The sequence below is a fragment of the Petromyzon marinus genome, chromosome 9 (assembly GCF_048934315.1).
Source record: "Petromyzon marinus isolate PM22_M1 ecotype Great Lakes invasive population chromosome 9, UKy_Petmar_22M1.pri1.0, whole genome shotgun sequence".
Lineage (NCBI taxonomy): Eukaryota > Metazoa > Chordata > Hyperoartia > Petromyzontiformes > Petromyzontidae > Petromyzon > Petromyzon marinus.
In genome coordinates, this window is record NC_133675.1 from 13,316,662 (window position 1) to 13,344,537 (window position 27,876).

The 27,876-nt window shown below is 42.6% G+C and overlaps 1 protein-coding gene across 3 annotated transcripts in view; it reads left to right on the forward strand.

Annotated features, from left to right (window-relative positions):
* DNAAF9 (dynein axonemal assembly factor 9) overlaps nucleotides 1-27,876 on the forward strand; it is a 70,622-nt gene that overhangs the window by 13,150 nt on the left and 29,596 nt on the right. Inside the window, exons 2-23 of one of the 3 annotated variants that reach the window (XM_076065922.1) lie at nucleotides 2,398-2,477; nucleotides 5,819-5,938; nucleotides 7,108-7,232; nucleotides 8,577-8,673; nucleotides 9,125-9,231; nucleotides 10,013-10,090; nucleotides 11,239-11,340; nucleotides 12,501-12,556; nucleotides 13,835-13,985; nucleotides 14,566-14,647; nucleotides 14,976-15,012; nucleotides 15,210-15,294; nucleotides 17,215-17,291; nucleotides 19,006-19,050; nucleotides 19,780-19,825; nucleotides 21,384-21,498; nucleotides 22,869-22,939; nucleotides 23,404-23,454; nucleotides 24,274-24,364; nucleotides 25,376-25,479; nucleotides 26,323-26,469; nucleotides 27,260-27,348. In XM_076065922.1, the coding sequence (XP_075922037.1) occupies nucleotides 2,398-2,477; nucleotides 5,819-5,938; nucleotides 7,108-7,232; nucleotides 8,577-8,673; nucleotides 9,125-9,231; nucleotides 10,013-10,090; nucleotides 11,239-11,340; nucleotides 12,501-12,556; nucleotides 13,835-13,985; nucleotides 14,566-14,647; nucleotides 14,976-15,012; nucleotides 15,210-15,294; nucleotides 17,215-17,291; nucleotides 19,006-19,050; nucleotides 19,780-19,825; nucleotides 21,384-21,498; nucleotides 22,869-22,939; nucleotides 23,404-23,454; nucleotides 24,274-24,364; nucleotides 25,376-25,479; nucleotides 26,323-26,469; nucleotides 27,260-27,348 (1,956 nt within the window). The remainder of the gene's footprint in view (nucleotides 1-2,397; nucleotides 2,478-5,818; nucleotides 5,939-7,107; nucleotides 7,233-8,576; nucleotides 8,674-9,124; nucleotides 9,232-10,012; nucleotides 10,091-11,238; nucleotides 11,341-12,500; nucleotides 12,557-13,834; nucleotides 13,986-14,565; nucleotides 14,648-14,975; nucleotides 15,013-15,209; nucleotides 15,295-17,214; nucleotides 17,292-19,005; nucleotides 19,051-19,779; nucleotides 19,826-21,383; nucleotides 21,499-22,868; nucleotides 22,940-23,403; nucleotides 23,455-24,273; nucleotides 24,365-25,375; nucleotides 25,480-26,322; nucleotides 26,470-27,259; nucleotides 27,349-27,876) is intronic. The other 2 variants (XM_032950368.2, XM_032950369.2) reach the window with 2 other exon arrangements.

Sequence of the window (27,876 nt, forward strand, 5' to 3'; positions counted from 1 at the left end):
ATCACAGAGGTCAGACGTTTCTTGTAGTTGGCCAACAGGTTTGCACACATCTCAGGAGGGATTTTGTCCCACTCTTTGCAGATCTTCTCCAAGTCATTAAGGTTTCGAGGCTGACGTTTGGCAACTCGAACCTTCAGCTCCCTCCACAGATTTTCTATGGAATTAAGGTCTGGAGACTGGCTAGGCCACTCCAGAAGCTTAATGTGCCTCTTCTTGAGCCACTCCTTTGTTGCCTTGGCCGTGTGTTTTGGGTCATTGTCATGCTGGAATACCCATCCACGACCCATTTTCAATGCCCTGGCTGAGGGAAGGAGGTTCTCACCCCAGATTTGACGGTATATGGCCCTGTCCATCGTCCCTTTGATGCGGTGAAGTTTTCCTGTCCCCTTATCAGAAAAACACCCCCGAAGCATAATGTTTCCACCTCCATGTTTGACGGTGGGGTTGGTGTTCTTGGGGTCATAGGCAGCATTCCTCCTCTTCCAAACACGGCGAGTTGAGTTGATGCCAAAGAGCTCCATTTTGGTCTCATCTGACCACAACACTTTCACCCAGTTGTCCTCTGAACCATTCAGATGTTCATTGGCAAACTTCAGACGGGCATGTATATGTGCTTTCTTGAGCAGAGGGACCTTGCGGGCGCTGCAGGATTTCAGTCCTTCACGGCGTAGTGTGTTACCATTTGTTTTCTTGGTGACTGTGGTCCCAGCTGCCTTGAGATCATTGACAAGATCCTCCCGTGTAGCTCTGGGCTGATTCCTTACCATTCTCATGATCATTGAAACCCCACGAGGTGAGATCTTGCATGGAGCCCCAGGCCGAGGGAGATTGACAGTTTTTTTGTGTTTCTTCCATTTGCGAATAATCGCACCAACTGTTGTCACCTTCTCACCAAGCTGCTTGGCAATGGTCTTGTAGCCCATTCCTGCCTTGTGTAGGTCTACAATCTTGTCCCTAACATCCTTGGAGAGCTCTTTGGTCTTGGCCATGGTGGAGAGTTTGGAATCTGATTAATTGATTGCTTCTGTGGACAGGTGCCTTTTATACAGGTAACAAGCTGAGATTAGGAGCACTCCCTTTAAGATTGTGCTCCTAATCTCAGCTCGTTACCTGTATAAAAGACACCTGGGAGCCAGAAATCTTTCTGATTGGGAGGGGGTCAAATACTTATTTCCCTCATTAAAATACAAATCAATTTATAACATTTTTGACATGCGTTTTTCTGGATTTTTTCGTTGTTATTCTGTCTCTCACTGTTCAAATAAACCTACCATTAAAATTATAGACTGATCATTTCTTTGTCAGTGGGCAAACGTAAAAAATCAGCAGGGGGTCAAATACTTTTTTCCCTCACTGTATAATGATGTATTTCATTTTAAGGTCGTGTTATTAGAGAAAGTGTTGAGTTTTTTTGCTTAAATTGAGCTCTGTAGCAGTGAAGCACGCACAAAGCAATGTCGTCTCTAACTTCGTGTTGGGTGTGACAATTGCATACCTGTTAACCCCTTATCAATGCCCTACCTTACTACACACCAATTCAGACCTTATTGGTCACCCCGTGTCCCTTATACATCTCAACGTTCATCCTACAAAGTCCCATCACAAAGGAGAAACACAAACAAATATATACAGGTTTTTTGTTACCCGTATTGTAACGGCTGTACATCGTATGGACCTGAACACTCAATTTCCTTGTAGAAGAATACGGGTAAACCGTATGGGTTGACAAGTACGGCTACAATAATGAAAATTTAGTATTGGATGTTTCATGCTTGCGAACATAACCTTGTTTCAAAGACTGCAATATGACAGTTTTGATTGTGGTGAATACTGTACTATACCTGTCAACCCATATGGTTTACCCCGTATTCTTGAACAGGGAAATTTAGTTTACAGGTCCATACAGCGTACAGCCGTTTCAATACGGGCAACAAAATGGTATGTTTGTTTGTGTTTCTCCCTTGTGATGGGACTTTGTAGGATGAACGTTGAGATTTATAAGGACACGGGGTGACCAATAAGGCCTGAATTGGTCTGTAATAAGGTAGGGCACTGTTAAGGGGTTTACAGGTATGCTGTCCAGTACAAATAAATATAATACAGTACATACAATTAATACTCTCAGAAAGTTATTCAATAGTCATAGTAGTGTATGTAGACATCAAACATAACAAATCAACTACAGCATTCAATTTTCCACGATCAATCTCAATAATGGTTTTCCACTGGAATTAACATTAGCGTGTGCTGCAAATGCAGTACACTACGGTAATCTACTGCGAAGGAAATAACTGAAAGCACCAAACAACCGTTTGGATTGCAGTACTGTAATTGATTGGTCAGTAGTTGAGATGAACAGCTTTTTTGACTTCTGTATTTGAAACGTGTCTTTTGCAGGTGCAGCAGACTTCGCCAAGTGCAGCGAATCTTACTGGGAGGCTCGGACTCTAAACCAGACGCTTTGCTGTGCATATTGGGTGAGCATTTATGTTCCCTGAACGGCTATTCCACATACATTTGGGCCGGAGTGTTTTTTTTTTATAAAGTGTTTAACCATTTCCCAGTTTTTCTTCCAATAAACGAAGCACCTGCTGCTTTCCAGTCTCGCAGCCCAACGTGGCCTGTTTAGGAGCAGTCGGGCGGATGTTAACGCCGACCTGTTCTGATGAGGCTGCAGCACCGGACTGTGATGTACATTGGTGCCATGGGGAGGGAGGGATGACTAGCCCTTTCTCAATCCACTAATGGATGAAGACCTTTTTATTTCATATCTCATGGAGGGGGCGGGGAGTGGTTAATTGACCATACTTCACCATGTTAGTGTGTGTTGGTGAAAGGCGAGGGGGAGACAGGACAGGTTCACGTATCACTCGCCACTGACGTTAGCCGTCGCTGGGAATCAAACTCAGCTCACCGTGTTCAGAGTGCCGTGTGCTGACCACTTGTGCCACCACTCAACCATTGAAGGATTTTGGAGCGGGAAAAAAAACTTTGCACGTAGAGAATCATTGATTTGTCCATTAAATCGATTTTTGCAATACACGCTTTAAATTGTTGACTTGTGAAACAATTACAATAAAACACTCCATGTCCCCTCCTCTTAGTAATCGCCCTATCTATTATCAGCAACTCCTAATCGGTCTGCGAACCTCCCTGTTATCCACTCGTCCATTCTTCCTGTTACACGTCATATTTCCCCCCCAAGATAACGGACATCTCAGAACGTTCTCGTCTCTGCACTTGTACGTGGGTTTCTCCTGATCTAATTTGACCTGGAATTGGTCGACTGGAATTCCGTCATTGATGCTGTTATCCACACCCAGTGAAAATAACAGAAGTAACTGGGAAATGGTGGGAAATTAATCCTCTTTGCTCTGGTTATCTGTGCTCCTTCACACAGATGAGAGGAGTCAGATGTGTGGATGCATGTGGATGATAGCACCCCTCCCCCATAGTATGGACGGGAGGTGTTTCACTACGTTTATAATTCATGCAAATCGCATGCAAATGATATGCCAATGTTAAAATGAAGTCAATGAAGCAAACAGCCGTACAAACAAGACATATAATGGATAACGATGCAAAAGAGATGTAGAAAATCTGCGTAAATTTATTCTTAAAAGTTGAATTACAGCCCTAAATTGTGACGTTGTTTATGGAATCACTGGGGTGTGAATCGTTGCATGCCTTGAAAAAGCCTTGTGCTGACATGCTGTGGCGTCTTAGTCGCTGAAAATCCAGTGAGCGTGTCGTAGTCCTCCCAGTGAGATGGAGCTCTATCAGATCTAGATGGTTTGGACAACACTACCGTACGACACAAACAAGCACAGAATATAAACAGAACTCCGTCCGGCTGTAATCACGTTCAAAGGGAATTACCGTTGAACTACGCCCCACGATTACTTACATTACTCTGATGAAGAGCAAGTGAATACGCTAGAGAATGGTGGCATTTCCTCAGTGGTGAAACTGTGGAGAGTGTAGGCGGTGCAACTGCACCAGGTCCCACAGGAGACCCCTTCCGGCTGGGCTATGAAGAGGGAGGGCGCGGTGGACAGTGAGGCCCCATTTAATTCCTTGCACCAGGACCCATGCCAAGCACATTATGCAAATTGCTTTTGTCAGCTTCAAGGTCCCCTCATTGTAACGTTTTGAATGCAAAAACAAAACTAAACTTGAGGTAACATTTTGTCGATTGCTGCATAGCCACTCGTCGAACTCTGCAACCATGAACTGGCTTTTTAAAACTCTGGAAGTTTCACGTTGTTGACCTGCAGTAGTTTAACTTGATGTTGTATTATTTTACATTGGTGAGCTCTCTGATAAAAACAAAATATTCCAAGGTTGATAAGTACAGCAGTGTCCCTTTTTTAGTCTGCGATTTTAGGACTGCCTATCAAAACATACCACGTGTAATTTCATGGGACCTCCTTTGCCCATACCACGTGTAAATTATGGCAAAGTGGCTTTCACATTTAATTAAATCCCACTGTGATGTGGACATGAAATTCGCATTATGTTTCAATAAAACTTGTCTTACAAGAACCAATTTTTTTTACACTTGCTCTTCTTTTAATCTGCAATATAACGACGTTTTGACTGCAACACAAGCAATTATCATCAGGTGTGAAAACCACAGCAAGAAAATTTTAGAATTTTATTGTTTTATATTTTTATTATTTTATTGTTTCCCTTCTACGTGACTTTACCGAAAGAACCAAGAATATGAATCCCTGCAGTCACGAAAGCTTTAAATACTTTTTTTTACAAGATAACCATTAACCTGAAACATAGTTAAGAGTGTGCACCATTGTCATCGAGTGAGCATGACGAATAACTGGGAATTAGTCCCTTTTATTATTAATGTAGTTCCAAAATAGTTGGACAATGATCAATTTTCCATGACGGTAATTTCCCATATTTCATATGTGGGTGAATTGGTGGTATAACGGTGAGCGCACTCTGCTATAAAACCAGTTACCTAAGTTACATTCCTCGTCATGGCTAACATCAATGCACAGTGATATCTGTAGAGGTCCTCTGCTCTTCGTTCCCCAACCCTCAATGACTTTCGTTACTGCAGGAATTCATAATCTTTGAGTCTTTCGGTAAAGCCACGTAGATAGAAAAAATTATCAAAATAATAATAATGTCTACGTGGCTTTACCGAAAGACCCAAAGAATATGAATTCCTGCAGTCACGAAAGCTTTAAGTCAAGATTTAACCACCTCTACGGGGAGGGTTTCCACACAACTATTAGATCTTTCCCTATTTTTGGATTATTTTTTCTGTCTACGTGGCTTTACCAAAAGACCCAAATAATATTGTTATATATATTAAATAATACATTTGCTAAGTACAAAAATTACTGGGTTGCTTACTTTGTGCCATACTCCATCGCTGTCAATTGCATCCAAGAGTTTGCTTTATTGTGGCTACAGACAGATGAGTAGAGGCCATGGTAGCCCATCCACACACAGCTAGGTTACAATACAGCACAGCACCATAGAAGACTCCTATGTGACAATTAAGGCAATTCACAGTATGTGGTGTTGCAGTTAAGGCAGTCTGCCAGTGCAATGTTTATTTTATTTTACCACGTAAGGCCCAACTGAGCTATACAGCTCTTTTACAGAAACGACCTTGCCACAAATGATAGCTCAACGCAGTGGCTTATCACGTGGAAATTTGTAGCAGCCAAATAAACGCACGTTTCTAAACGTGGAGGGTGAAACCGGAGGACCCGAAGAAAAATCCACACTACCACAGAGAGAGGACATGCAAACTCGTTGGTCTGTATGTGTTTTATGTTCAAAGGCATTGACAGCAGATACAATGAAGGTTGCAGCGAACTGGCCAACTACCTCTTGTTTGGCTTCTATGCTCAAGACCACTCTGAGCTGGACCGGAAGAGCTTTCCAGAGGAAGTGCTGGACGGTAAGGGCCCGGACAAAAGATTGTGCGTTTGCTTCCGTTGCCAATTGTGCAACGTCCGTGCGGACGCTGCACAATTATTCACCGATATCCGTGAACTTGGTGATGTACGCTGTTTTTTCCTCCACAAGAAGGAGTGGAGAGGAAGATGATGTAAGCCACGTTTCCTGCATGTGTGCGTATTTATAGTCTAAAGTGACTCCACGTGTTAAAGAGCTAGAAATATGGCAATTGATTGCTTACCGTTTAACGCGTAGGCTTTCGCGACCAATATTCATAATAAAGTTTGTTTGGGTTACATCGCGTAAATATAAATGTGTCGTTAAACCCGCCACCACCCGACACAGCCAATTAGTAAGCTTTGTCACGTAAATAGAACATGCCAATTAGTTACGAGTACAGCACACCGGTGTGTTATCAGAGTATGTTTTTGTTTGCATTCTGACCACAAGCATTGTGGTTAATGCAGACGTGATTCCTTGTTAAAGGTTTCAGTTTGGTGTTTTAACATCTTAACACCTCTTTTGTTGCCAGAAAAAAGTGGGAAAACTTATTTTCATATTTTGGTACTGGCAAAGGAGGTCCCATGATTATGGATGATTGTTTACTTTGTGCCTTGTTTATTTCACATTTTAACAGGTGAATAATGTGACCGCTATAATGGTAGAAATTTTTAAAAGAAATTTCCAACAATGCACTGTGCAGTAATTCCTTTCATTCAGGCGAGGGTTAAGATAAACAACATTCTAGTTTTCATATTGATCCTGGTTTTAATCGGCGTGGGATGCTTCTATGATGTCACTGTCAGCACACTGGACTTGCAACCCAGAGGCTGCCAGTTCAGTCTCCCGGCATGGCACTTGACATGATGATGCAAGGGTCTCCAGTTCCCCCTCGCCGTGTCTCTGTCCCCCCCAGCGGAACACAACGGTTTCTGGCCAGTGTGGAAGAGGAGGCCAACACACCCCCTAGAGAGGCTTTGTCGAGCTCCCTCTAATGTAGGCCGTTCTTCCAGCGGTGGCGTGAGCATGCAGTTGCAGGGCTCCACCTTTACCTTCGAGCATTGTACAATCTACTTTTTATCGCTTAGAGACAAATGTTCTTTTCAGGGAGCGCGTGCATTACAAAACGCGCGCCTCGTTCGTGCGGTCTGTGTTGTGTGCGCGACGCAGACGTGATCATCTTGGTGAAGCCAGAGAGCGTTCACCTCTACTGTAACCCCGTCAATTACCCGCACCTCGTTCCGTACGTGGCTCGCTGGAGAAACCTGCAAATCCACTGCATGACTGCAATGGAGGTAGCGGAATGCCCCCCACTCATCCAATGGGGTTCCATAGTCCCGCACCTACAAAGGCAGCGGCTGTGTGCCCTCTAGTGCGGTGACATTTTGTTCTCCTCTCTTGCCCAGCGTTTGTAACGTGGTGACCTTTATTCCAGCTGAATTTGCCATTACGTCACCGTTTGTGAGTGTATATCGTGAAAGCTGCACACTCGATATAGGCAGTAGTGACTGTGGATGTGTCTAATGGTATCAATCAATAAACTGTGAAGGTCAGACTCTGTTAAGAATCTTGCTTTGGCATTGCACTATCTTTAAGAGCTAATGTTGTTTTACACTAATAATTTAGTTATAATAAAAACTAATTCTACATGACATGTCAGAACAAGCACCATATTTTATAGTTTTTTTTGTGAATTGAAATATGGTGTGTCATTTGTGTATAAATTACAGTATGTTGCCTTAAGACAAATATATGAATGAATTCGCATACAGTTGCATTCACTGTACACAGGGCCCAGTAGCATATATTGCAAAACGGCCAGCAATAAACAGCATTTGTGATTATATAACAGATGAGAATGAACGCGTTTATTTAATTCAGCACGGTGACGGAGACTTAGAGAAAAAGACAGCGGAAGAGATTTGCAAAGTGGAGCGTCAGGAGAAAAAAAATAGGAGGAAGAGAAATCCTTACATATAAAAAAGTTGTTGAAAATAGTATGGATAAGACGACAGAGTCAATCTGGTAGAGTGAGTTCTTGACATTGACAGGAGGTATTAAGGCATGAAGTTCATGGGAAAAATAACCTAGGTAGTCGTGATAAGGAAGTGACTGAATAATGCTGAGAGAGAGAGAGACTGGAGTGAATCACGCAGGAGCATCGGTCAACAGAACTGATTAACTAGGAGCTCCACCAGAAATGTCACCAAAAGTATTTCAACTTTGGCCAAATGTGTGAAATGGATTGCAGTGGTGACTTCTGATAAGAAGTGAAGAAAGCTTTAGCATCAAAAATATATATTCTCCGGCAGCTCATCTTTTAAAAATGCCACCGTTCCATAAGTCAGTTGAAATGATCATGTCAAGCCGATTTATAGATAAGATCAGTCTTGTTAAATGTGATAGGAATGCTATTTACAACTTACGATTATAAGCATCCACTGGGTGTGTGTTTTAAAGTGGCTAGACTCTTTATACCAGCAAAGCCTCACCGAGTCTCAAGACTTTTTTTAATGAGAATTGCATTTTGGGATGTTCCACCAATCACTAAAGCCATTTCTTTGCAAGCAGCCTATCGTGAGTCACTTTATACAGACGATCAGTAAAATAACTGGAGAGCACCTCTTGTTTTGGCACAGTATGAGGATGAGGAGGCTGGCGAGGAATTCAAGATCACAAGCTTCGTGAACATGGTGCAAGACTGCAAAACTGTGGGAGTCCCATACAGTGCACAAGGTTTGTGCATGAGATGGATCTTTTCGCATCCGTTACATTGTTACTTTAGTCACAGGCCATCTGTCATGAGCAGTCTTATAGTGGTGCTCGTTGCTGTTTGGAAGTTAGATCGAGTTCCAAAGTGTTATTATATACAAACTTTAAGAAAAAGGATATTCGCGTGCGTTCATTATTTTAAACCGTTTATTCTTGCGTCTATAAGATCCGGCCCACACATGGCGTGGAAAAATATGTAGCGCTAGCTGTAGGGCATGCTGTTTTACTTTGATGAAATTACATGTGGCATTCATACATGATGTCCCATCCCTGGCACTCATTGGATCAATACATTGAGGTGCCATTCACGAGCACTCGTTTCGTAGGCAGTTGAACATTTTGGAAAATTCTTCCCGGAGGTTGTCATTAATCTCTGTGCATCCCTTTTTGTGTGGTTGGCTTTTTCTCCATGTAGGCCACCCACAGAAATTTGATATGTTCGTGATGGAGAAATGGCCGATGATTCAAGCTTTTGCTCTGGAAGGTCTTGGTGGAGGAGGCTTCTTCACAATGAAACACGAGGTGCATGGGATTGCGTTTGCTTGTTGCATAGAATGGCTGGATTTCCTTGTTTATGGATTTCAGTTTTTAACGATGATATTTTTTTCTATTACAATTTTTGTTGTATAATGCGATCCAATAAAACCTTAATTATGACATTTCACTTTTTAATAGCACACATAGCTAGGTGTTCATAGAAACTGTCCGGCTAATATTGCTGGGAAAATGTTGATGCAGTCTATTTTTCGTTCCTTAAACTAACTTTTCTAACATAAATTCCCCTTGGTTTGACATTAAACCCCGCAATTACCTGGATTTTTTAACTTTATGGAAACCAACAGCAAAGAACTAAAAATAATTCATTGTCATCAAGGTCATCATCCATTTTCATGTACGTTTCTCCAGTTTAAATGTAAAGAGAGCGAGAGCAAATTTTTACTTCAGATGAAATGACCAAACAATTCCACCTGTGCCACATTCTATATTTTCTGGTAAAGACTGTCATTAGGGATAAATATCAATGCAGTGAAACCTCGTTAGAGCGTTCACAATTTTTGCCTTCTCCCATCTTGTCTAAGATCACATTATGAAAGTCCCTCATTGACACACAGTCACTTGATGTATTGCTTTCTGAATCAGAACAATCCGTTTTGCTCGTGTGCTGGAAAATATCGATATTTCACCGTAATCCATATATATATATCACTTTCCTTTTACTCCAGTTTTTTTTTAACGGTGTGGGTTTGGAAGGAGGGAAACGGTATATTGGTGTGGCTGAGCGTCGCTTTGGTGTGTTTCACAGCTGGTCGATTTGAGCGAAGATTTGTGGGAGGTTTACAGTCGACTGGACCCGGTCTCTCTCGAATCGCTCATCACCGAGGTACCCAGTCAATGTCTGTTTTATGTACACATTTATCTGCCGCTACAGCTCGTGCCAATCACATTGTTTATTTATAACCAGTTGAGCACCCACTGAGGCCCATCATCTCCTTTCCACTGGGTGACCTTGGTATAGTATGTCATATGGATATTTAGGATTAAACCACTTCTTCAAATTAGTTTACAAATAAAAGGAACAAAGAGAAAATATGCAATGTGTAATGTACGTGTGTTGAACTTCTTTCGCACCGTACGTAGCCAACTGCGCTTAAACGTAACATCTAATTGCTCAAAAAGAAAGCCGTCCCTTGGTGTGGACCAATCAGTTTCAAGGACAATGCATATATTATCATAGCATGTTTTTTTTGCATTTTGACTGCAGGTATTGTGGTTAATGCAGACATGAATCCTTGTAAAAAGCTTTCAGTTTTGTTGCCAGAAAAAAGGGGAAAACCCCTATTATTATGTTTTGGCACTGGCAAAGGAGGTCTAATGAGGTGTTAAGTTGTTAAAACACCAAAATGAAACCTTTTACAAGGAATCATGTCTGCATTAACCACAATACTTGTGGTCAAAATGCAAACAACAAACATACTCTGATAATATTTTAACAACTTAACACCTGTTTTGTTGCTAGATAAAAGGGGAAAAACGTATTGTCATATTTTGGTACTCACAAAGGAGGCCCCATGATGTACCTGCTTATCTTCTGATGAGGTCAAGTGCATTCAGGGTGAGTAGGTTGTAGGAAAACCTGAGTACTTGGAGCACCGAGGTGGCGAGATGTTAACTACCTCACCTGGTATACAGAAGATTGTGGGTTCAATCCCGACCCTGGTGCCTGTATATTTGGAGTTTGCATGTTCTCCCCGTGGTCCTGTGGATTGTCTCTGGGTTGTACGGTTTTTCCCTCCGCGTTTAGAATCAACATGCGTGTAGAGTGTTTGGCTGCTATACATTAAGCCACCTTGTTGTGCTATTATTTGTGGCCAGGTCACTTCTGAAAAAGAGCTATGTAGCTCAGTGGGCCTTACTTGTACACAAATATGAATCATGTTTGCAACCCTGGTCGTGCTAATCATTTAAACTTGCAAAAATTAAAGTGTAAAGTTTCAGTGCACAGAGAATTAACATTGATAACTTTTTCAGGAACTCGTACTGTTCGAGTGGCAGTGGAAAACGTTTTTTTCCAACTTTGACATCGAGAGCCCAGCTTCCATTCTCGACTTGTCTGAAGCCCAAGTCGGAGAGGTGCAGTCACATTTTTTTTCCCTTCATTACCTACTACACACCGTGATGTGATCTAAGCTTGTGTAAGCCTTGTTTAGTTTGAAAATTGTACATACAACGTTGTGATCTTGGTCATCTTGAACACCGCTCCTCGGTTATCAACATGAAAGTAATTCCAAGTTACAGCGGAACTCGAACAATCTGTGAATTCCTGTAATTAGCGCATTTTTGTCGAGATCGTGACTGCTCCCTTAATTCACGGCGGATTAACACATTCCTGCGGAGGGAGCTGGTAGGAACGTTGGGTTGCTCGGTCAATGGCCAGGGTCAACGGCGGCACCACGTGGTGTATTCTGCAAATATGCCCGACTGTGAGGGCGGACACAAGCCGGCGTGAGTAGGTTAAACGTTGAGTTTTATAAGGGCACCACGGGGTGACCAGCCCCTCCCCACCCAGCCCCTCCCCACCCTCCCCACCCAGCCCCTCCCCACCCTCCCCTCCCCACCCAGCCCCTCCCTCCCCACCCAGCCCCTCCCCACCCTCCTCTCTCCACCCAGCCCCACCCCTCCCATTTTTGGATGCACGACGGACGTGGTGTAACCAGGAGGTTCCTACCAGTAAAAACGCTTCACAAACCATTACCAGCAATTCTTAGATGTGGGTGGGGCTATAGTAGAGCTGCAGGAGAAGGAGCTGCAGGAAAATCCGGAGGAAGAATTTTTATATTTTTACACTTTGCAATTTGTATTCGTGCAATTTCTGAAGTAGAAATTATTCCTGAATCTTATGATGAGTATAAAGAAATTGCAACAAAATTCACTCACAGACCCATATGGCAAATTTGCACCATTTAGGTCTTAGAAAAAAATCATAACATTGTAACCTCTGAATTTATCATAGATTAACTTTTCCGCTAATCATGTCCCACGCTTCCCCTGTAAACCGTCAGATTTTTCGTGAATGAATGGGATCCTGCAGCTCTTTCTCCCACGATGCTTCGTTTTTTGCGGATTGTTTGGTGGAACCTCCGCTGTGCTGAGAGTTACTGGATCCTTGGATAGGGTCCCCCGATATCAACGGATTTAAGTTCTGCTGGATGGGAATCATCACTGCGCACTGCTCAGGGTAGTCTTTCTGGGAAGCTTACAGTATTTATGTACGCACTGTCTTTGTCCACCAGCCTTTCAGAAGTTACTTCAACCATGGAATGCTCTCGAGTCACATACCCAGTAAAACGTGAGTGCGTTCACGATTGAAATAGAATGTGGGCTCAGTGTTTCATGCCTAGTTGCATGACTCCGAATCTAAAAATTGCACCCCCATTCCAATCCGTACCCACTTCCCCTGCTATTGAATGAACCTTCAAGATTCAGAGTAATTTTGATTAATTAGCTTCGCTTTCACTGTCTTGTTTGTCCTGTCTCTCATCTCTTCTGTTTAGTTCCCTCAGCACATTAGCTGGAATTTTTACATTTGCAGATAAATGTTGTCAATTGTAATCAGTCATTTTTTATTTGCTCAAATGATTTAATGTTTCGTTTTAATTGAATCATCAGATGGTTACAAAATAAACACTTGGTCATTAATGTGCATTCGCTTGGAATGCAACTAAAAGTACAAAGTTATGTACTCTGCAAATGTCCGCTTGACAGCTCACGAGAGAAATAGAACAAGACACTGGACAATGGTGTGCTCTTGCAAGTGACATCAGAGTATGTTTTAACACCTGCTTTACAAAATTGCAGTTTAGATTATATTTTATTTAACCCTAGGTGAGAACTCAAGAGAATAGGATAGTGTCATTTTCAGGAGTGACCCAGTGTTACTGCACAGCTATAACCTATATAATAACTTATAAATTAGTTGAGCGCCAATCGTATTAGAATCATATTTTGGTTTTACATCGCATCGTTCATGCAGATGACATCTCACCACTCTTTACAATCTGTAACACACCGAGGCTTGAGGAACCACAGGCTAGTCGGGAGGCAGTGCGCCGGTGCCAACAATTCCCCAAGCTCTGCAGTCCTCCATTTATATATAAAACAAATTTCAGTCAATTAATGAGTATTTATACATGTGAGAGGAAACTGGAGCACTCGGATAAAACTCTTAAATGTGAAGGGGGCAACACTATCCCATACAGATGGAACAGATGGAGATTCATTCTGACTTCTCTTGCAAGCCAGGGTATGGCACCTCGACGCCCCACAGGGAGGGAGTTTCAAAACATTTGTGTGATCCACCAACCCACACCTCCATGGTGCTGGATTACAGATATGCCTAGCCACCACCGCCTGGCATTTGACACCAAGCTAGTGTTACCACAAAGAGAACATTATTTTCTGTAATGTTGTATCTTAATTTTATTTTTGGGGTGCGATGCTGCTTTAACAATCGCAGCATGTTTTCTGTAAAGTACAGAGCACAGACCACTTTAACGCTTTCCAAACAAGCGCTACAGACGCAATTCGGCGTTTAATTGCCATTATTTAAATTTGCTCATTGCGCGAGCAGCAGCAGCAGCAGGAGGCAGCCGCTGGTGCTCTTCGGGATCCGGACGGGACGGCAGGGCATGGAGGAGGAGGACAACAACTTCAGCTTTCCGTCCGAGAGCCACCTGCTGCGCAACACGGGACCGGCGGCGTCGCACGCGCGTCACATGGTCGGTGGCTGGAGCGGCAGCGGCGTTGTAGTCCCAGCGCAGCTGTCGGGCGGCACAACGTCCACACAGGCCCAGACGGCGAACTCGTAAACATAAATCGAGCGCTGACCCAAGGGAGTGCCCGAAATTTAATTCCTGCGCCGGTGGAGTCGTTCATTATTGTAGGTTGTTGTTGTTGTTGTTCTGCACACGAGTGGCTTAAAAGCATGATTTGTATCTCCCCGTGCCCCCCTATCTTTGAAATACTATGCACAATTTTAAATTGAGATTGACTTGAGCCTTTGTGTGTATTATAATAAGTAATGATTTCTTCTGTATTGTACTTGTCAATGGCATAAACACTGCACAAAATGAATCACTGCATATATATGTATGCAAGCGAGGCCAAACATTTTGAGAACAGGAATATTTAAAATTTGCTTCCGCTTCGAAATGGACTATGCTCACTATGCAGTTTGGTGTTTGAATTTACATAAAATTTGAAATTGTCACCCAATTTTTGAGACACCAGGCTTTGTAGACTGGGCACTCATAGTGGAGTGGTAACTTTTTCCCGGTTGGTTTTATTCCACTTCCCTAGATTATCCAGTGTTCAAACCCAAAAGGACCGCTATCCTGCGCCAGAACATATTTCTTCGGAAGTTCTCACACACCTTACATGGGTGAGTTATTCTCCTGCTGTTGAACACCAAATAGCTGGCTATATACAATAAAACCATGGATTGAGAGTAACTTGGTCTGCGAGTGTTTTGCAAGATGAGAATTTTTTAAAAAATAAATATTTGATAAACGAGCAAGGTCTTGCAATACGAGTAGTACGTATACGCTTTGTCTGCCGAGCGTCACGTGATCACAACTGATATACGAGTGCTTTGGATTACAAACATGTGTCCGGAACGAATTATGCTCGCAATCCAAGGTTTTACTGTATTTTTTTAAAAATTGCATTGAAAATATTGGTGAAAACAAAATTAATGTGATCTCTTGCAGATAACAACAATGAACAGCAGATGGACCCAGTGCTCAGGTTTGTTGAGCTTTTCAGAATCATCTTTTAACTTGCCACTTCACAATGCGTCATTTGTATCGCGTTCAGGCTGCCGATCGTGAAACGTATTGACCCTTTCTGTGTATTTTATAGGCCGGGAAAAGGATTTGTCCTTAAATACAAAGATCCTAAATTACGACTCGTCTCCTTTTGTTTAACGTTTCACGTGTGCACAGGGTGCTGTCTGGAGTGTACGCCTCTGGCGTGGAAGCAGTGTTGGCCGGCATTGTGCACTACACTGAAACTGGAGACGCTTTCACCGTAAGTCACTGAATGGCACCCGAACCTCTTGCGTTAAGGCCGTGTCTCTTACGAACGTTTCTGGCCGTGTAGGCTGAAGCCTGGTTCACACTTGGGCAATTTATTATGACGGTACTAAGCGATGAAATTCTTCGATCGCGCGCCGCGGGCATCGCGAGCTTCAAAGTGATCTGCGAGGGCAATGCAGCAGTGCGGAAATCATACGTGGGACCGGTGGCGATCACGAGCGGTGTGGATTAACGACGTGACATGTTGCACGTCGAGTCTGATCAATCGCAGTCGTAAGCGTGAAGCATGGGGGAGCGGTCCAGGGCCTCGAACACATCGCCTGAATGTGGTGATTGGCGCTTGGCTCATTTTTGTTTGTGGTCAATGTTCATCGGGTCCTACTGTGATTTTCCAAACAGAATTCTAACAGCTGATTGAATGTTCTGTATGATGATCTTTACAGTACACTGATGTACTCTGGGATTACACGCCAACATCGTCCCGTACTGTGAAATCTTGGAAGGACTCCCCTGAAAGAGTGTCTTGACACTACTCAGTGTTCTTGGAATTGATGCCAGCCCCCTTGTCCAATTTTGCTTGCTTGAAGCCCATTGTAAAATAGTAGTTTTGGGTGCTAATGAGTATGGTCAAGGGTAACCCTTTGGAAACGTTGAAACCAGTCCAAGGCTTATTTTGTTTAAACAAATGCTTTTGGGAAAAATATGGCGAGATGTTGACTACCTCACCTGGTATGCAGGAGGTCGTGGGTTCAGTCCCGACCCTGACGCCTGCTGTTTATCTGGAGTTTGTCCCCGTGGCCGCGTGGATTTTCCCCTCCACATTTCTAAACGCGTAATTAGAGTATTTCGCTTCTTAAAACGAGCTACATGGTTCAGTGGTAACATACAAAAGAGTTTAAATTGTTTAATCTGATAGGCCCACTGGTTGAAGGACTGCAGTGTTACTTTTTGGCGATCAACAGACAATGCTGTACCATTAATTCAGTATTTATTTAGCTGTGATTGATTTTATTTTATTTATAATATTGCACTACACATTTTCACTATACTTCTGTGCTTTGATGTGTATGTTAATTTATACAGTATGTAATAAAATATTTTTTTTATTATTTTATTGTTTCCCTTTAACGTGACTTTACCGAAAGAGCTAAGAATATGAATTACTGCAGTCACGAAAGCTTTAAATCAAAATTTATACAGTATGTGTTTGTCACTGATGTTACGTGTTATGTGCAATTTATTTGTCACCTGAGATTATGTAATGTCTCCAACGTTGCCAAACGAATGTGATCGTTAGACATGTTTTGACAATGACTGGTTTTAACATATATATTAGGACAGAAAGCATATTTGGTCAGACCTCTCTGGAAGAAACCACTGTAACATAACACAGGCGTGGCAGTGCTCTGAGTTTGGCCTTGAAGTGATTGCCAAGGTGGATATTTTCAACAGCTAAACAAAGCAGGCAATGGTGGAATATTTTTTTTTAACATTGGTGTCCTTACGTAATAGTACATTTATTTACCCTGCATCGGTTCGTTGCAACTACTGAAGTGCATTTGTTACAAAGCATCTGAATTAAGGGCATGGCTGCTTTTAAATTGCATTGTTTAGTAAGTAGACTATTGTGAAATGCTGCAAAGAAGCCTGCATGCCTGTATACTGAACAGGGGTGTCTGTTTTGGTGTTTGCTCAGTATGGTGGGCAATACTAGGAGTATTGTTTGTTTGGAGGCATTTTCCGACAACAGCATGTCACCTCGTGCCTGAATTCCAAGAGAATAAGTCACACTGTTACTTAAATTATGTTCTCATGAACTCTTCGTAACACTTGGTGCTACCGTTTAAATGGAATGATGATAACAATTCGTCTTTCTTTTCCCCATGTGCGTATTTTGCTTTTTTTACGCAAGACCAAGGCCACAGTTGAGCAGCTGTTCTTCTCATGCCTCGACAAGTACGACCTTTCGAAGTACAAATCCACGTTGAGGTAACTGCATATCCGCCCCCTTCACGTCAAGATGCCCGCATCATTATCAGATTGCATTTAAATGGTTAGACTTGCGTTGATGCTTCAACACTGAACACATTTGCGCCTACAGTGAGGGAAAAAAGTATTTGATCTCCTGCTGACTTTGTATGTTTGCCCACTGACAAAAAAAATGGTCAGTCTATAATTTTAATGGTAAGTTTATTTGAACAATGAGAGACAGAATAACAACAAAAACATCCAGAAAAACGCATGTCAAAAATGTTATTAATTGATTGCCATTTTAATGAGGGAAATAAGTATTTGACCCCTCTGCAAAACATGACTTAGTACTTGGTGGCAAAACCCTTGTTGGGAATCACAGAGGTCAGACGTTTCTTGTAGTTGGCCACCAGGTTTGCACACATCTCAGGAGGGATTTTGTCCCACTCCTCTTTGCAGATCTTCTCCAAGTCATTAAGGTTTCGAGGCTGACGTTTGGCAACTCGAACCTTCAGCTCCCTCCACAGATTTTCTATGGGATTAAGGTCTGGAGACTGGCTAGGCTACTCCAAGACCTTAATGTGCTTCTTCTTGAGCCACTACTTTGTTGCCTTGGACGTGTGTTTTGGGTCATTGTCATGCTGGAATACCCATCCACGACCCATTTTCAATGCCCTGGCTGAGGGAAGGAGGTTCTCACCCAAGATTTGATGGTACACGGCCCCGTCCATCGTCCCTTTGATGCGGTGAAGTTGTCCTGTCCCTTTAGCAGAAAAACACCCACAAAGCATAATGTTTCCACCTCCATGTTTGACGGTGGGGATGGTGTTCTTGGGGTCATAGGCAGCATTCCTCCTCTTCCAAACACGGCGAGTTGAGTTGATGCCAAAGAGCTCCATTTTGGTCTCATCTGACCACAACACTTTCACCCAGTTGTCCTCTGAATCATTCAGATGTTCACTGGCAAACTTCAGACGAGCATGTATATGTGCTTTCTTGAGCAGGAGGACCTTGCGGGCACTGCAGGATTTCAGTCCTTCACGGCATAGTGTGTTACCAGTTGTTTTCCTGGTGACTATGGTCCCAGCTGCCTTGAGATCATTGACAAGATCCTCCTGTGTAGTTCTGGGCTGATTCCTCACCATTCTCATGATCATTGCAACTCCACGAGGTGAGATCTTGCATGGAGCCCCAGACCGAGGGAGATTGAAAGTTATTTTCTGTTTCTTCCATTTGCGAATAATCGCACCAACTGTTGTCACCTTCTCACCAAGCTGCTTGGCAATGGTCTTGTAGCCCATTCCAGCCTTGTGTAGGTCTACAATCTTGTCCCTGACATCCTTGGAGAGCTCTTTTGGCTTGGCCATGGTGGAGAGTTTGGAATCTGATTGATTGATTGCTTCTGTGGACAGGTGCCTTTTATACAGGTAACAAGCTGAGATTAGGAGCACTCCCTTTAAGATTGTGCTCCTAATCTCAGCTCGTTACCTGTATAAAAGACATCTGGGAGTCAGAAATCTTTTTGATTGAGAGGGAGTCAAATACTTATTTCCCTCATTAAAATGCAAATCAATTTATAACATTTTTGACATGCGTTTTTCTGGATTCAAATAAACCTACCATTAAAATTATAGACTGATCATTTCTTTGTCAGTGGGCAAACGTACAAAATCAGCAGGGGATCAAATACATTTTCCCTCACTGTACGTTTGGGCTTTTGTTGTTGTTCCAGATCTGCATTGTCATTCACCATTCAGCCAGTAAACCTCCAGGGGAGGTAAGACTACCCACGCTTTTAATTACTGTAGTTACTTTTTTACAAGTGTAAAGTCGTCAGACTTCAAAGGGGACGATTTAACGAGTGCGTGAATCCATTATATGACTGCTAATGTGATGTAATACGTTGGGACACAATGAGTGGCGTGACTGCCACACTTCTGTGATTATACAACACGGTCTGAATGTTGAAATAAACTACGAAACTTTTTTTTTATTTTACCAAGTAAGGCCCACTGAGCTATAATAGCTGTTTTTCAAAACTACCTAGCTGTCACCAATGATAGCCCAACGAAGTACCTTATCGCGTGGAAATTTATAGCAGCCAAATACTCTAAATACATGTTGATTCTAGATGTGGAGAGAAACACTGGAGGACCCAGAGAAAAATCCACACGGTCACAGGGAGAACACACAAACTCCAAATATACAGCAGGCGTCAGGGTTGATATTGAACCCACGACCTCCTCTATACCAGGCGAGGTAGTTAACATCTCGCCACTATAGTGCCCCTATGTGGCCTGCATGCTAGAGTAGCCTTTACTTATATTAGTGTGTTTCACTTTCCCCGATGTGTTTTATTTCTTTAGTTTTTCACGCCTTGTCGCATGTTATGTTTTGAGTGAAGTCCATTTAAATAAAACATGTATGACTGCCGGATGACCTTTGGGTTAATTTTGTATGTGTTTTTTTTATTTGGTTTTTACATTCATGTGTACCATTTTTGCAGGGTATGTTCTATGGATGAAGATGCTTGTAGATTTCACGTGAAAACTGTAAGCATATAGGGATTGTTTTTTTCATGTATTCTTACGTTTTATGCATACTGCACTCAAAGGTTACCGATACCAACAGGACAAAGTCATGTGATGCTGGATTTATTTTTATTTTTTTATGGTAATCCATGAATTTTGTTAAAAGTTCAATACACTTCTCAACAACATTGACTTAATAGGGGAAGAATCAGTATTGTTGACAAGTGTGAGCTTTTGTTAACTGTGCTTTGTGCACCACTGCCAACACAGCATCACCACCACCACTTCTTTGGCAGTGCATTTAGCACACTGTACTATGAACCCAGCAACCCAAGTTCAATTCCTGACCACAGCCAACATCCGTGGCGGATAGTATCTGAACTAATGCCGCTACACCACCCCTCATCCCTCCCCCCTCTCCTTTCACCAACCCGCACTGAGCAACGTATTGAAGTATGACCAAACAATTCTCATCGAGCAGTGGGTTGACAGTTCTGAAAAGCGACATATTTGTGTGCTCTTAAGAAGGGCCATTGCCCGAAACAATGCCTATTATAGTTATATATTTTTCCCTTTTGAAGGCAGTGTTTTTTCACAATGTTTTTTTGCATTTAGCTACTTATGAATGTGTTGAAGTGTGTGTCAATTTTACATCTGTATATTTTTTGATTATTAAATAGATCGCCTGTGTGTCTGAGTGGGATTATTTCACATCAGAACACTCATCTAGCTCTTCCTCAGATAGTAGGTTTGAGTCTCTGTGTTGATGTCACCTTCAATTATAAAGTTGCAATTGATTATATAATTCCAAAGCCATCCATGATCATTAAATAAATATCACAGAGCAAAACAAAAACTATTTCTGCAACAAATAGCACATTCTAATGTTCAACATCGTCTTATTTTAATCGACTGGGAGTTATGAAGAAGAGCTTTGGTGATTTGGCCAATTAATATTTCTGACGTGAGCATGGTATTATGACATGCTGAACATTCATCTGCCACTAACACTCTGGTAGCATTCCAATCTGGCTACCCGGAAAATATAACCTCTTATTCTTGGCTCTTTCGGTAAAGTCACGTTGAAGGGAAACAATAAAATATATAAAACAATAAAATTCTCACGACGTTTCGACTGCAACACAAGAAGTCATCATCAGGTGTGAAAACCAACGAAAGCTTTAAATCAAAATTTGAGGCGTGGTTATGTTGAAGAAGGCAGGCGGGGATGTCGAAGGGGGTGGAGCGGTGCCGTTGGTTTTCACACCTGATGATGACTGCTTGTGTTGCAGTCGAAACGTCGTGATAATTTAATTGTTTTATATATATTTTATTATTTTATTGTTTCCCTTCAACGTGACTTTACCGAAATAACTAGGAATATGAATCACTGCAGTCACGAAAGCTTTAAATCAAAATATAGCCTCTTGTTAACAGTTGCAATGAGTTGAATTAGGGAATTATCCCCATCACATACGAGGTGTGTTTGTGTTCGTGCTCGTTAAAACAGCACTTGCCCCAATTGTCTGTCAAGGCTATACGGGGTGCGGGATCTTCATTCTATGTTTTGTTCGTGCAGGCAAGCCTACTGGTGTATGACATCCCGGATCTGGAGGAGGGGCGGTTCAGTATCTTAGGCTCCGTGGCTTTCTCAGAGTCCTTCCTGGACTCGCGAGTGCCCGTGCAGGCTGCCGGTGAGCAAGGGTGGAGGGGGGTCGGAGATGCGATGCGCAAACACACACACAGACGCACACACACACACAGACGCACACACACACAGACGCACACACACACAGACGTACACGTACACACAAACAGACGCTCAACTCCTTCCTAAAATAGGGGCGTGGTGAGCAAAAGTGTCGCGGTGTCAAACGGCTGGAGGGGGGCGATCGAGAACTGAGCGAGTCGGGGGTCCGGTCCCATGCAGTGGCTCTTTGGCTGCAACCCCTCTGCGAGCAGCCGTTTTTTTTACTTAAATTTTCAACACAAATTAACGTAAAGGTAATTGATTCAATATGGCAGGGAATGGGTTCACTATGGAATGTCTTGGTGACAACAAAAAGTACAACAGTCAAACTGTATATTCTTTGGGTCTTTCGGTAAAGCCACGTAGATAGAAAAATAATAAAATCATCACGACGTTTCGATCGCAACACAAGCAATCGTCCTGCCTCGGCAGCTCTCTCACTATATTTTTTCACCTGATAACAATTGCTTGTGTTGCGATCGAAACGTGATAATTTTATTATTTTTCTATCTACGTGGCTTTACCGAAAGACCCAAAGAATATGAATTTCTGCAGTCACGAAAGCTTTAAGTCAAGAGTCAAACTGTATTTGTTAAAGAATAACTAAGGGGGGGGAAAACGAAATAGGCGCAGTTTAGTCCATCACTTATTTTGTTTATTTCAGTCAGAATGTGTTTGTCATCTGCTGTGTACCGGCTATGTTTGTGCACGTGTACAAGTGGCTCAGCGTGTGATGCGGCTGTCGAACTATTTTGGTCAATGACAAAAACAAAACAATGGCCCTCCTTCTTTCTTTGAAAGGTTGCCGATCCCTGGTCTCGTCGATGGCACCATGTGGAACTTCAGTCATGTTTTAGTCTGTGGATCTTATTTCGTGGCCAGAATAACAGAATACTGACGAAATTCACTCTTCGTGTCCGCAGACTGAATAAAATTCGCAGACTGTGACTTGACAAAAAATCCAGAGGTTGGCTTGGACTAATGAAAAAATAGCCGCATGGAGGGTTTGTGTCAGGGGCAGTAACTACTGAAAACTCTGCTCAACGGTTGTGATATCTAGGATCTCTTCTAAGGCTCCGTGGGACAAGGGGAGAAGCACCGATACAATATACTATATCTGCATGCCATTGAAAATGATGGCTAAATCACTCTGGCAAAATGGACAAAAACTACAATGCATGCTTTTAAATGATGTTATATTTCAGGATTTTTGTTCTGTTGTTGCAATCTTACCTTAGAAGTTATACACTTTAAGTTCTTCATCCTAATTAGCATTGTGTGTTCACTGTGCGTCCCCGCTGTGTGAGTGCATAGATGGGAGTCTGTCTGTAGATGGTAAATGCGCGATCCTCACCGCAAACATCCCCCGCTATACCTCCTGGCTCGTAAGTAGAGTCTATAATTAAGACCCCCCCCCCTTCTCCCACTAAGAGTCTTCTGTAACGTCTGTACCACACCAAGAGGCCACCACCTAAAGTTAACTGTTATGGTATGCTCAATGAAAGGATGAGACATTTGCCATCATCCGCTCAATATTAATCAGCTTTTGTAACAATATTTGCACTGGCGCGTTAATCACAGTTCACCATTCAGATCTTGTTCTTGCCAGAATATTAAACTATGTTTGAGTTTTATGATGTATCCTGTCGTTTAAGATCATCATACGTTTGGTTCGTCGTACGTTCAACTTATTTCGCACTGTACATTGCCAAACCGGGTCACATCGTGCATATTGGCTTTATAGGATGTGATATTGGCATGCAATTTCACATTGGTAACTTGTGAACTTTATAATTATATATTTTTGGAGGAACTATGCTGTCTAAAGAATGCAACTTTTTATTGCCAGGTTGAAGAAGCTGGAGTAATTCTGTCTGAAAAGGCACAAGAAATTATTAAAGTGAGTTGTGTTTTTGCTTTATCGGAGATTATTAAAATCATCTTGAAAGGCATATTATTAAGTGGAGAGTGATGCAGTCTTCCCGCTTAATGACTTCGTTTCCATTCCATTTTTAAAACTTGCAACGCGCACAAATTGAACTTGAAGAGGATATACAGAGGCGCGTGAGAGTACATGAAAGAAAGATAAAAGTCTTGAGATTGTAACAAGTGTTCGATACTGAAAGCGATGTGGGCAACGATAGAAGAGGACCGTGTGAATTCCAGACGCTGGGAACTGCGCTATTCGTCTTGCTGTCTGGTTTCGAGGGATGGGGCTTGGTGAGCGGAAGGCCCCTTGAGGCCGATCGCGGAGGTTACGAGATGGAACGAACGATGAGACGGCGGAAGCTAAACGTGCCGGTTAACTGGGCACGTGTGTGCGCTCTGTAACATAACTAACGCAGTGGTTGGCGTGCTGTACTGCCAACCCGGCAACTCGACTTCGATTCCCGCTCGCGGCCAACACCGGTGACAATTATCTGAACTAGTTCTGGGCCTCCCCTAGATCCACCCAGCCTAAAATGAGTGTCTGGTGCGGTGTGTATACATTAGCACTGGGGAGACAAAGGCGGCCGGGCGTGGTGTTGGCCACCGCCTTGTGTGCTGTGGTGGCCTTCGTAGGTATTTGGTTCATCATCCAGGAGAATATTTATGTACGCTTATTTTAAAAGAGAGCTGTTTGTCACAAAGTGTTTGGATTTGTGCTGTGTCGTTGTAATTGGTTGTATTTATATTGCTTGGCATGTGATAGTTGTTGTTTAATAAACACTGATTGAAGGGTGACGGATGCGGGCTGCTTGGAAAGCGGATTGCTGGCCCGGATCTGGCTTACATCCATTGCAGCAGCCCTTTCAGCAACCCCGAGGAAGGTACAAAGAGCCACTCACGTCATTGCCGCCCGACACCAGCATTACATAACCACGTGACGTTACTGCATTCCGTGAGGAGTCTCATAGCTTTCTTCTGTGACATTTTATTGTTTGTTTCATTCCCCCATGTCACGGTAGATTTAGATGTAGATATATGTCCATGTAGATCTACGCTGATTTCTTGAATTGTTGTGTTTTGTGTATAGGCGTGGCATGTTTTACGCTCCACTTATGCAATCAAACTCTGTTTATCTGTGCTTAATGGGGGGTGGATGGACAGAAATGTCATCGAATGGGGCGTGGCCAGCAGGCAAGGGCGTGGGGAGCCTCGAGGGCATTTTGTGATATCACGTTTACACCACAGAATGAGGTCGCGACCATCAGGCGTTCGTCCCCGCAATCGCCAGTCCTGCGGGACCTCTCCTGACGTGACGTGGGTATGGGAAGGGAACTTGCTTACCATTGCGTTAGAAGAGACCACCCCTAAGTGCAGAAAGCACTGCATCGGCATTTTCACCCATACTTGTGATTTGGTTGTAGGAGTCAGTCCTAGGGTCTGCTCACCCACTTTACCCCGGATAACCCCAGATATTTGGAAGAATTTTCCACAACTAAATTTATCTGTGGTCCCGACCCCGGATAATTGGAAGTATTTTCTGAATAACTCCATTCAACCGTGGTCTGGACCATGCATCTTTGAAATTGCCATGCCCCCCGGATATTTTGAATAGAGAACCAGGTTTTCTGACCCTTGATTAAACAAATTCACGGATAATCGGGTCACGGATAACAAAGTCTCACTGTATATACACACTGCCAAAGGTGCAGTCATGATACCCATCGGTACTTATCGCGACAATACAAATTGCAGTGAAGGGTGAAACATGTTCTTGGTCTGTTTTCGAATATAAAGTCCTATAGTGTCATTCGCTGAAAAGGATGAGATTTGTGTTGGTTGCTGTCGTTAACTGAGCATAATCCGTTTATAAATGCTGCACTTTGTTGTTGCAGGCAAACTGACCCTGTTGTCCAGTGGGATTCTGTTTGTGCACCGCAAGTATGGCAGTGTGATTCTTCCCATGAGCCACATGACGGCTATCAAGTTCTACGATGGAGTAAGCACCACATCTAATTTATCTTAAACTAACCGGTAACCTTTTTACATACTAGACGGTGCCAATGAAATTTAGTTTCATTTGCCTTCCCTTGTAAAACTCCATCTGCCCCATTCACAAACGACTGGCTCTTTTTAACCCACGAGTGCTTAAAATAATTATAAATCAACACATTGATCAATAGCAGTGCCTTAAAACTAACAAAATTAAATACTGGTCGACATCCCGGGCAGTGGCCCTTCATAGCACCCAACAAGAGTTGCTTTGTTACCTTGATGGATATCCAGGTCGTACGTTTCACGATTAATTAAATTGCCACCTGCATAGAAGGAAAAAAAAACCTTTCTGCAGTTCATATTCTTAGTTCTTTCGGTAAAGTCACGTTGAAGGGAAACAACAAAATATATATTTTATTAATATATATTTTATTATTTTGTTGTTTCCCTTCAACGTGACTTTACCGAAAGAACTAAGAATATGAATTACTGCAGTCACCAAAGCTTTAAATCAAAATCTTGTTTGGAGTTGTTGCGCATATCCCTTGACGACACATTTACAAGGGGTCAAGACGATGTCGAGGTCACTGATTGCTAAGTCTGTGGTATACCGTGGGGGCACGATGACTCCTCAACGAATGGCATTCTCTGAAAATAACGAGGGGTTTTTTTTTCTCTCCCCCCCCCCCCAACACACACACGAATATTCGTGCGGCTATTACATTGAACGTTAACGTAGCGCGAGGCGTGCTCGGTACAAAATTATATCGGCATCCTCGTTTTGGGTAACCTGATGAAGTGTACTCTTTAACTCTGGTTGTTATCGGCGTGTGCACAATCGCCGCAGGATTCCTGCAGTGTGGTGGCCATGGTGGTGATTGAGTACAAGAGGTCACTGCTGCCGTTTCTGCCCTTCCACCTGTCGGGCTCCACATTCAGCTTGGCCTTTGGCCTTATGCCCAAGTCAACAGCCTACAAGACATTCTACAGAGAGGTGTGTGTGTGTGTATATATGTATGTATGTCTAAAACTCCCGTGTTTGCGTCACTGGCTGGCGACCAAGGGCAGTAGCCTGTAGAGCAGTATCCTATTGAAAGAGCTTCAGGTTATTCTAACAGTGAAGCGTCCTCTGCTAGTTTTATTATGACTTGGTTTTACATTAGTCAACATACATTTTATGAAGGAGAATCATCGAGTGATATTGCAGTGGCGTTTTGTACGCAGCTTCATTCGCGTGGCGCGTTTCTATTGCTTAAGATACACCTTCGTTATCGTTTGCGAGGCTTACCTTGATAAGTTCATTCGTTTTTATGAAGTTTTATTGCACTTTAGAGACTGTAGGAATGGCTATACAGCCCAGTGCTTTGTTTGATGAATCACAAATGACGTCAAACAGCAGCAGTAAGAGCTAATCATTGACGCACATAAAGTATTTGTCTTTAAGTGACGGCAGTTGTAATTTGTCTGTAAACCTAAATGGTGCAATTTAATTTGCATGCAAAGCTAATAAACTCGTACAAAAAGACATTGAATCGGATGGGACCAAATGTACTTGAGATTAATCATCCCAATTCAAACACTGTTGCAAGGTTACGTGATAGTTTTAATCAGCTCGTAAATTGTAATAAACGAATTGATTGCGGGTTTGATCTGGGCGTTTTCTGCGCGTGGTGAATATGCAGCAATGAAACGCAATTGAACAAATGGGATGGAATGTTCCAGTTGGAAGGTGATAAACGCAGTGTTAATGGAGGCGTTGTGTGTTGTGTGTATGATGTGTAAAGGTGCTATCATCTTGGCGAAATCGGGCAGAAGAGTTTGGTGTGGCGCTGAAAATGATCAGCCAGCAAGAGCTCTCGGAGCACGCCCAGCTGTAAGTCGTCATTAAACATCACCTTTGCGTACCCTTTTTCTTTCATGAAAAAAAAATGTTTGAGAGGAATTGCATAGTAAACCACTTAATGTCACGCCGGTCTACCTGCACTGCCAAATATGCTGCGTTTTAATAAAATACAAACAAGCTCATGGCATCAATACCTTACATTGTTTTGCAACAAAGCCAGCAGTCAGTTTTTTTATGGGAGTTTTTTCAAGGGGGTTTTAAGTGAGTGCGCAACAGTAAATGTTTGTGTTTAGTGCGGCGGAACGCGTACATGATTTCACGTTGTTAAAAACGCCCCCAGTTACAATTTCTCCTCATGTTTGGGAGGGTGTCTAATGCTCTCCAACTATGGTCGTGATAACTCGTGCAAAGAAGATCCAATATAGGCAACATTTTTAGTGTAAAGTGCTGTTGTTGTTCGAGACTTATCCTATAAAAAACGAACAAATTGATCAAAGGGTTACCTTAAACGTCGTCATAAAAAGCAGCGCGAAAAGGATTAGCTTTGCTGGTAAGGGT